Source organism: Xiphophorus maculatus, chromosome 12 (assembly GCF_002775205.1).
Source record: "Xiphophorus maculatus strain JP 163 A chromosome 12, X_maculatus-5.0-male, whole genome shotgun sequence".
Taxonomy (NCBI): domain Eukaryota; kingdom Metazoa; phylum Chordata; class Actinopteri; order Cyprinodontiformes; family Poeciliidae; genus Xiphophorus; species Xiphophorus maculatus.
The window spans coordinates 19,285,453-19,295,323 of NC_036454.1; the positions used below are offsets into that span (position 1 = coordinate 19,285,453).

General features: G+C 39.4%; 2 protein-coding genes across 5 annotated transcripts; both read left to right on the forward strand.

Moving 5' to 3' along the window:
* Positions 1-101: 101 nt before the first annotated feature.
* cenph (centromere protein H) lies at positions 102-4,993 on the forward strand. Of its 4 annotated transcripts, none has more exons than XM_023344174.1 (11): positions 102-177; positions 1,493-1,540; positions 3,247-3,390; positions 3,468-3,523; positions 3,608-3,653; positions 3,747-3,815; positions 3,894-3,950; positions 4,042-4,105; positions 4,196-4,247; positions 4,588-4,748; positions 4,831-4,993. In XM_023344174.1, the coding sequence occupies exons 2-11, from the start codon at positions 1,524-1,526 to the stop codon at positions 4,921-4,923; spliced, it is 759 nt and encodes a 252-aa protein (XP_023199942.1). In that variant the 5' UTR covers positions 102-177; positions 1,493-1,523; the 3' UTR covers positions 4,924-4,993. The 4 variants fall into 4 exon arrangements, with proteins under 4 accessions (XP_023199942.1, XP_023199941.1, XP_023199943.1 ...); XM_023344173.1 differs by lacking the exon at positions 102-177 and adding an exon at positions 327-407; XM_023344175.1 differs by lacking the exons at positions 102-177; positions 1,493-1,540 and adding an exon at positions 1,553-2,358 and having other exon boundaries at positions 3,227-3,390.
* Positions 4,994-5,086: 93 nt separating this feature from the next.
* On the forward strand, positions 5,087-9,116 carry dimt1 (DIM1 dimethyladenosine transferase 1 homolog). The gene is made up of 12 exons (XM_005803990.3): positions 5,087-5,272; positions 6,001-6,074; positions 6,897-6,983; positions 7,552-7,613; positions 7,720-7,813; positions 7,893-7,942; positions 8,027-8,150; positions 8,238-8,330; positions 8,410-8,474; positions 8,556-8,619; positions 8,699-8,805; positions 8,910-9,116. Exons 1-12 carry the CDS (start codon positions 5,215-5,217, stop codon positions 8,950-8,952), a joined length of 921 nt encoding a protein of 306 aa, XP_005804047.1. The 5' UTR covers positions 5,087-5,214; the 3' UTR covers positions 8,953-9,116.
* Positions 9,117-9,871: the final 755 nt, after the last annotated feature.

Sequence of the window (9,871 nt, forward strand, 5' to 3'; positions counted from 1 at the left end):
CATGAGTGGGATGAATGGGTTTGCCAAACTGAAAGGCCAGCATCGTCTCCAAACTGACAGCGAGTCCCGAGTTATTCCTCATTATTTGCACAGAATGATGCTGCATTAAAGTGCTCTCCGGAATGAACGACTGACTTTTAAAAAAAAAGGTCGTTCATATACAATACCAAGCCAGAAGTTAGTAGTTTTCTATCGATTCCCTATAAAAAAACAATACATCTGTTCTATTTATGTTGCTATAGTCAAAGAATCTGCGTGACAGTATACGTCTTAAAATTAAAGACGGCTTCTATAGGAAGCATTTGAACGCAACAATGGATTCTCGACGTATCCAGTGCACGTAGACGCGCTGACGTCCTGGATTGGATTTGCAGATCATATTCCCTAACTGGGGTGGGAACAACACTGTGAGTCATAAAACATTAAGAGAAAGTACTTCGGTTACTCTCCAAAGAAATAAAATTTAAAAAAAATTAATTTAAAATAATTTTTATTAATAAAACTGTTTGTTATTTGTTAAGCTTTCTCTTTTTCTGCATTCTTGTTAACAAGAATTGCCCCTTAGACTTGATTACTAATCTAATCAAGTAATATTAGTATCTGTAGCATTTTATGTACTAAAAATACATGCAAACTCCATGTATATTTTATGTATCCATCCACTTTCTTACACCTTTATCCCATTGGGGTTGGGAGGGGCACTGGTGCCTATCTCCAGTTGTCAACTGGCGAGAGGCGGGGTCACCCTGGACAGGTCGCCAGTCCATTGCAGGGCAACACAGAGACGGACAGGACAGAACCCACGCATGCACAGGGAGAACATGCAAACTCCATGTAGAAAGACCCCAGGCCAGGAAGCGAACCCAGAACCTTCTTGCTGCAAGGCAACAGTGCTACCAACTGCTGCAGCTATTTTATGTAGTGGTGTTAACATCATTTCTTTGAACTATATGAAAATGTTTCTATGTCAAAAAGATTGAATCATTAACCCTAGATTTGGGTTAATTTTACAACATGTGTTCTTATCTCTCCAGCCTTTAATTCTGACATTGTTTTATGTTTTGCATTTTCTCTTCTTCATCTTTTACATTTTGTCATGTTCCAGTTTCGAACCTCTATGTATTTTAGTGATGTTTTATGTGATAGACTAATACAAAGAGATGTATTAGTGTGAAGTGGAGGGACAAATGATCCTCCATTTTCATTTTTTAAATCTAAACAGTGTGGTCTACATTTAAAGGCTTTCTTTTAAAAGCCTTTAAATGTAGGCTTTACCTTTCTATTGCACTTCATGCGGGGGGTGGGGGGGTTGGGTTGGTGTTGGAGTGTGGGGTGAGTGAACTGAGTGATAAATCTGCTTTTTATCTCCCAGGGTATTTTCTTTCTCTTATTTATGTTCCTTTTGACGTTTAAATTGTTAGAGATTGGTATTTTTGGTGGTTTGGCTTAAATAATAGTGTTTGTTTGTGACTGGTTGTGTTTTTCTCTGCAGGGACACAGAATGAGAGTGATGCCACAGCTGAATGCCTCTGCGGAGCAGGTGCTGTTGGCAGTTGGAGACAAAGTGGGCCACGGAAATATTGCATTAGCTTCTCATATGACGTGGGTTCAGGACTGTCAGTTTGGGTTGCAGGGATTCCAAACTTAACCACGTTCAAGTGTTTATGTGCTTGGATTCTAAACTCAGGTGTTAGATGTCTCTTTCCGTGTTAAACACAAAGAGGGTTATTGTATGGATTATGCCAGCTTAGGTGTGATGAAGTGTTTTGAGTGTGGAGATGAGGAAATCTGTACTCTGTCTTAGATAGCCTGGAGAGGGCGCTCTAGGATTTGCTCGAGACCTATCAGAAACAAAACAAAACAACACTCACTTCCTGGCGGGATTCAAACAGCAAGCTGCTTTAAATGAGCACGGGAATTTTAGAATTAAGTAACAAATATGAAAAAGGAGACCTCCGAAAATTTTTTTGCATTATTGCAAATAAAACGAATGATGTTACAATCATAAACACCGAATAAAAACTCGGGGCAGAAATTGTTTGAGGATATAGTTAAAAGTGTTGAATTGTTCATATGTCCGACGGACCTTGAAGGGGACATCATGCAAACAGAATCCGCGACATCTTAACTGCGAATTTATGACGGACAAGAGCTGTGTTAGTAACTAAGATAAACTATTTATAGCTAGCAAGCACTCCCTTAAAGCGTTTTTTAACTTTATGTAATTAAATTCTTAAAATAACTTCAGCAAAACCTTATCAATTCCTAAGTTGTAATATAATAGCTTGGCATATTGTGAAGCCGGAGTGAGATTTGCACGCTGTTTTAACGTCAACTCGGGATACTTGTAAAGTTAAGGTGAGATATGAGATAAAATAACAATAGTTGATCGTAGTAATGATGGTGTCATATTCAGATATCGGGGCATATTTCCCCATTTTTATGTCTAACAGAACATTTCTCGAGGATTTTTACATGCAAACATTTCATGATGTACTAGTCTGTTTTATTTAAAGGATATTAGTAACATACGTAGCTCCAACCCTACTTTTTAACCAGTGGTAAATTGTATGTAAAATAGATTTTGTAGATTAGCTTTCTGTACGCTGTAAAACATTTAGTGTGAACAGGACGTATTTTAAAGATTTTTATTAGTTCTTTGCAAATAAACAGGAACAGGACATTATCCTCAAGCTTTGCAAACTCAATTGCATTAAAATATACCTTAATTCACACAAGAATCATATCAATGCGACGTAGTTCAATCTCACGGTGCAACACAGGATATAAAAACGTGCCGCTAAGCACCCTGGTAAATAGTTCCCACTCCTTTTCTTGTTCTTTCAATTTTTTTTTAAGTGCCAACCTAAAAACTCTAGTTTATTCAACTCTTGACAAAATTAATAAAAAGTGAACACGACTTACTCTTACAAGTTTATCTTTCTCAAACTCACACATTTAGGTTCAAAATCTAAAACTCGCTAAATTTATGTGACTTAAAGAGTGGAAAGTAGTAGACACAACTAAATGCGGCTGAAATGTTTTACAGTGTACAGACTGAGTTGGTCATGGCTGAGGTTTGTTTCTGCATTGACAGATTTAAGATCATTAAATCTGTGCTTAACATTAAGATCATTATCCTACTCAAAATCACAACCTGGTTTATAGTTTACTAGCCGATTCTACTAGAAATGCATTTAAAATCTATCCTCTGATTTAAATCCAGGTGATTTTTTTTTTTATCAGTCTTTGGGATTGGTGCTGGTTTGACGTCCCGCACATGGACAACACCAGTTTAGATCAGACGGTGGAGACTGTGGGGCAGAATGAGGGTCCGGCTGCTGAGGATTACCCAGCACAAGAAGACACCTCACCAGCAGACATGCTGAGGTTTGTATCCTCTTCTTACCGAACATTTCAACATTTTACTCAATTCAATCCTTGCTGATCTGTTCTAATAATTTCAGAATCAAGCAGCAGATGGCGAACCAGTGTTTTGAGATGACTGTGCAGCTCAACGCAGGTATACGACGAGACATTTTTCTGTTTTATTGAATTGCTATGTTGTCAAGTTCACAAAGAGCTGATTTGAAACTTACCATCGTAGGAAAAAGCAAGCGGCCCTGCAGCACTTCTCAGGCAGAAAGAGAGCTGTGAGTATTTTTTAAAAAAGCCTCTTTTGTTTGAGTCTAGAATTTAAATCAGATGCAACATTAGGAGGAAACTAAAAACTGCCAACATTCCAGGCCAGACTGCGTCTCGGAGCTTGAACATGTGAAGACGGTTCATTTCAACAGCACCCTGGCTCTGCACAGGTGAGGCTAATCTTCCAGCGTCCAGCTTTAAATTGTAGCAAACCTCTGAAGATGACTTGTTTTCGTTTTGTTCCTCAGAATCCAGATGTGGAACGCTATAGTAGAAAAAATGAAGCAGACGGATCCAGATGCAACGCAAGTACCTTCATAACTTCACAAAATCTCCACTGTTTAATTTTTGTTTCCCCAGATGTTTTTGTTTGTAACGTACATCTGCTTTTCTTAGAGACCTGAAGGCTGTGAGTGCTCGCTGCATGGCTCTGTGTTCGCAGATAAAACGGCTCCAGATGGTAAGTTCTGGCTTATTTCATAGCAGTTTGGTGGCAAAGACTTCCTGAAAAAATGAATTTCATATCTCAGTTTTTCATGCTTTTCAATAGGAGACCAGAAATCTGCAAGATGAAATTACAGAAATACAGAAGGAGAGACTGGGTATGTTGTGGCATTCACCCATCCATCCATTCATTCATTCATTCATTCATTCATCATTTATTAATTTGTTTATTCAATCATTTGCTTATTCCTATGTTTGTCCATTTGGTCAGCCGTCTTTACAAACTGTGGTTTTTCACAGGTTCAATTATTTGCAGCATTGTACCCGTGTAAGAGGTTCATTTGAAGTTTTGCATAATTACCAATGACTTACAATTTTATCAAAAGTTCTCTGGCAGGTTTTGTTTATGTTGCTGACAGCTTACTTTAAATTACATTTGTATTTGTGTGTGTGTGTGTGTGTGTGTGTGTGTGTGTGTGTGTGTGTGTGTGTGTGTAGAGATTAAACGACTCACACATGAAAAAATGAAAGAGACGCAGGAGTTATTGTCCAACAAAGAGCAGCCAGACTCAGAAAAGTACAAAGCGTTGCTGGAGAAAGGCCAAGTGAACGTGGAGACTTATAAGAAGATGATCATAATGGCACAGAATGTCCTCAGGGTAAGTTACACACACACAAAAATCACCGAACAGCTCATTAGTAAAATTAACATTTAATTTATAAATCTGTTTCTTTCCTCAGGGCATCCTGTTGGCGTGTAAAGTTAACTGGCTGGATGAGCCAAACCTTCGTGAAATTGTAATGACGTTGGAGGACTTTCCTATCTCTGACTAGAGCAAACGTTAATTTATCTCAATTGTATGTTTTTAGTATTGTGTTATTTAATAAAAATGTGTCAAACCCCGTTTGGTTTCCTTGTTTTTTAAACAGTGTACACTAGCTCCCACTAGAGGGCAGCAAGGAGCTTCGGGACTTTTAGCTATTCTGTCATAGAAGAAGAAGAAGAAGAAAGGAAGACACGTGTGGCCTGAGTGTTGTTTAAATTCACTCGGTATTTAGACATTTGGATTAAAAAAACACATAGGAAACATTTTTAAAGCTCTTTGAATAGAATTAAAGAAGGAAATGCCAAAGGTTAAAGCGGAAAAGAAGAGCAGGCAGCACCAAGATGTTAAAAGCCAAGGTGGGTTTGTCCGAGCAGTAGCTTATTAGCTTGTGCATGTTAGCAAACAGTGGTCTGTCAGCTGTTGACCCAGCAGAGGGGTTATGTCAGTACGGGCAGATTTGTGTCCATTTATTGAAGGACACCAACATATGGCATGGTGGTTCCTTTCCAGAACTTTAATTGTGATATTTACATGATCATAATGAATGCCCAAATGAACTGAAATGTTACCTAATGTTTGGATGCCGAGTTCTTCGTTTAGGGGTTCAGTCATGTTGTGAGGACACTCAGTCACATCTGATCACGGAGCTGAAATTTGTCATTTGACAGTTTTAAAGCTCAGATTTCTCAATGTCTGAGGTACTGAAGTTAAATTGCTCAAACCAGGTTCACATGGATGTTTGAGCGTCTTTTATTTTGTCCTGCACTCTCTAAGCGTGTCCATCTATTATACTTCATTTAACCTGTACATCCTTGGCTCCGTTTATTTTTCTGTCTCTTTGTATGTGTAATAGTCTTTCTGTCCATCTATAAATCTCTCTATTCACACATCATCCATCCAATGGGCAGCTTGTCCTTCCCTTCATTCACCTGTCAGTCTGTGCATCCTTATATCCATCTATCAGTCACCTTAAAACTGACTGGGACCTCTGACAGTTTGAGTCAGTAATCGTGTAAACACCCTGGTGTGACAGATGAGTCCTTAATGAGCCCACATTGAAATAAATATTTGATGTCTGTTGCAGGGATTATGTTCAACACTGGCATTGGTCAGCACATCTTGAAGAATCCGTTGATCGTCAACGGGATAATTGAGAAGGTATGAGTGTCACAGCAGCCTGGTGGAAGGAAACCACACACTTCTACTGTTGGGTGTTTTAGCTGCTGAGCAAAATGAACTGAAGCCACAAGTCTGTCTAAATCTGAATATTGAAGTCAAAACTTAGGCTGACAAAGGATATTAAAAACTGACTTATAAAAGCGTACTTGTGTGAATTTGGGTATATTAGGACATATTGAAAGTCAGTTTATGATTTCCTTGATGCCCCCCTTTGTCTGACTTCACCTTGTCAAAAACGACTGACCTAAAGAAGCTTCAAAGAATCCATTCAAGAGTTTAGGGGATCTTCACAAGAGGTCCGCTAAGGCTGGAGTGGGCGTATCAAGAGCCACTAAGCACAACGAATCGGCTACTAGTGTCTTACTTGGGCTAAAAAGAAATAGAACTGGACAATTGTTCAGTCGTCCAAAATCTTATGTTTAGATGAAAATAAAAGAAGAGTTGAAAGGGACATAATGTTGGTTGAAATCCAGTGTGATGTTTCTGTGGTCGGTGATGGTTCAGGGTGCCATGTCATCTCCTGGTGTTTGTCCACTGTGTTTTCTGAAGTCCAGTCAATGTAACCATTTGCCAGGAAACCTTTGAAAATTTTCACAATATTTGAATTATTTTTTAGACATACATGCCTGTACATTATTCAACCATGAGATTATTCTGATTTTGACAGCGACTAAATTTAGTAGCACTGTGTCCCTATCCCAATGTTTGAACCTAAAGCAAATGGATCTACTCAACTGTCTTCATACACATGCTTCTTTTCTAATTGATTGGAGGTGATTTATAATGTAACTTATTTTTCAGGCTGCTCTCAGGCCAACGGACGTGGTTCTGGAGGTTGGACCCGGTACGGGTAACATGACAGTGAAACTGCTGGAAAAAGCAAAGAAGGTGAGCATCTCGAGAGTTTTTTCCCACTCCGTTCGGACTAGGAATGTGTAAAATGAATCAGATATCAAATACAGCAGTGCACGTTTATGTGCCGTATACACAACTAAAACTGTGGGGTGGGTGTTTTGTTCTGTAAAGCTTTTGCTGTCGATAGCGATTCCAGACTGTCAGTATATTCATCTTTAAAATCTATATATAACCTCGGCATAACTCCAGCTGTTCTGTGAAGGCCTCTGAGGTTTGTTGGAGAGTATTAGTGAACAAACGACATCAAGAAGACAGAGGAATACCGCAGACGGGTCAGATAGAAAGTCGTGGAGAAGTTTAAAGCAGAATGGAGTGGGGAAAAAGCAGTTCATTATCCAATGTATTTCACAACTGCAAAGACATTGACCCACTGCAGAAGGTTTTTAAGCCTTTAAGGAGAGCTCAGGTGTGAAACTGTTAATGGTGGAACTATTAGTTATGCACTCAACAAATTTGACCGAGGTGCAAAAGGTTTTATGTTGTGATTCTGTTTATGATGTCATGCCCATAAAATTCCTACTCTGATTTCCTCCTTGTGCAGGTGGTGGCCTGTGAGTTGGACTGCAGACTGGTGGCTGAACTCCAGAAAAGAGTGCAGTGCACGTGAGTGAGGACGGCAGTCTGTGCTGAAGTCTACTCTGTGTAGAGTAGAAGTCGTCAGATTCATGACCATTAGGAGACAAAAGTGAAGCTTTGTTTCCTTTGACAGGCCTTTGCAGAACAAACTTCAGATATTAGTCGGCGACGTCTTAAAAACAGATCTCCCTTTCTTCGATGTTTGTGTCGCTAACTTGCCTTATCAGGTAAATGCTTTATTTCCTGCTTAAGATCCAGATTTTCTTATTCTTATCTCAGTGTAACTTTTCTTACTCGCTTGTGCAGATTTCTTCACCATTCGTCTTCAAGCTGCTGCTTCACCGACCGTTCTTCAGGTCAGGATGACTGGAAACTCGCTGAGATGCAGCTGTCTAGTCCACGCCGAGTGTTAAGGTAGCTCTTCGTGTTGTTTTTTGCAGATGTGCTGTTCTGATGTTCCAGAGAGAGTTTGCGATGCGACTGGTTGCACAACCTGGAGACAAGCTGTACTGCAGGCTGTCCATCAACACACAGCTGCTGGCGCGTGTGGATCACCTCATGAAGGTCAGCTAGGAAACTCTTCAGATCACCGGCGACACTTTTCAATTATTCAATGTATGCAATGTTGGAAGAATCTGTCGATCCTCCCAGGTGGGGAAAAATAACTTCCGTCCGCCGCCGAAAGTTGAGTCGAGTGTCGTCAGGATTGAGCCGAAAAATCCTCCTCCTCCTGTTAATTTCCAGGTGAGCTCCTACTGCCTCTGGTTGGTTCTTAAGAAAAAAAAATGGTCATAAATGCAGCCATTTCTTCTTAATGTAACAGGAGTGGGACGGTCTGGTGAGAATCGCCTTCGTACGGAAGAACAAAACCCTCAGTGCAGCTTTTAAGTAAGTGACAACGTGCTTTAAGCAGAAAACTTGAGCTGCTCGGCCGAAGTGGAGGATCTAACAGGCGTTTTCATTTACCAGATCTACCGCAGTGGAACAGCTGCTAGAGAAGAACTACAGAATCCACTGCTCATTACACAACATGGTGAGTAAAAAAAAAGAAAGAGTGAAGATCTGGCTTCATTCATTTATCCGGTTCAAAATTCTTTCCTCCATCTTAACAGGAAGTCCCAGCTGACTTCAGCATCAGCAAGAAGATCGAGAGCGTTCTGCAGGAGGCGGATTTCAACGAGAAGAGGGCCAGGTCCATGGATATCGATGACTTCATGGTGTAAGCTGCATGATCCAAATCTGCACTGGAATTTTCTTTTTAAGTACATGGTCCAAGATTCATCTTTAAATTCTGTTGTTTGTTTTTTTTTCTTTTATCCTCAGGCTGCTGCACGCGTTCAACTCTGCAGGAATCCACTTTTCATGAAGAGCTGAGACAGAACTATAAATGGAGATGGAAATAGTTAGACTCATCCAACCTCTTGGCAGATGAGGACTGAATTTGCCATAGGATTGTGAATGTTTGGATAAAAACATAATGTAGTCAAACAGCTCATATTGAGCACCATTAAAATCATGTATAAAGATGCATAGGTTCCTTTTTGTTATTTTGAAGGAAGTGTGTGTGTGTGTGTTTTGACTGATTTCCATTCGTAGAGGGTTATGGAAACCATAAGCATCACCTTCCTCATTTTCCTCAGTGTGAAGTTTTCAAAATAAAATCTGGACCCATCATTTTTTTAAAACAAACTAAGGGTTTTTTATTCCCCCAGAAAATATTACATGCAAAGAGTTGTATTATTTTAAAGAAGACAAGGATCAAACACACAGGTTCTGTCGATTATCTGGATAAATATAGAAAAGTGAAAGTACAATATAGAAAATATAATTGTTTTTATGTTAAAATACCAAAATTAGAATTGAGGTTCAAAACGGTTTTATCCCGTAAACATTCCAATCATTCAAAAACAAAAACATCCAAAAATACTTTTGTAGACACATTTCTGGAGATTTTAAGTAGATATTTTGACCATTTTAAAGCATAAAAAGTTCAATGCGAGTTTGCGGCAGATATTTCCACAGAGCAGGTTTTAAAACGCTTCAAACTACAGCTACTTTCACCCAGTCAAACCTACACATTCATATGCAGATTGGTAAGCAACGCTGGGTTATAAGTGCCTTGCTCAGGGGTACCATTGAGGGGGAACTCGAATCAAACCTACAACTTTCCAATTGAAAGATCTCTCTCTGACTGAGCCACATTCACACCTAGTAATTAGTTGCCTAAACTAGAAAACTGATAAGATCCCATATGTAGATGGTATTCGCAAATATTTGGCAGCGAA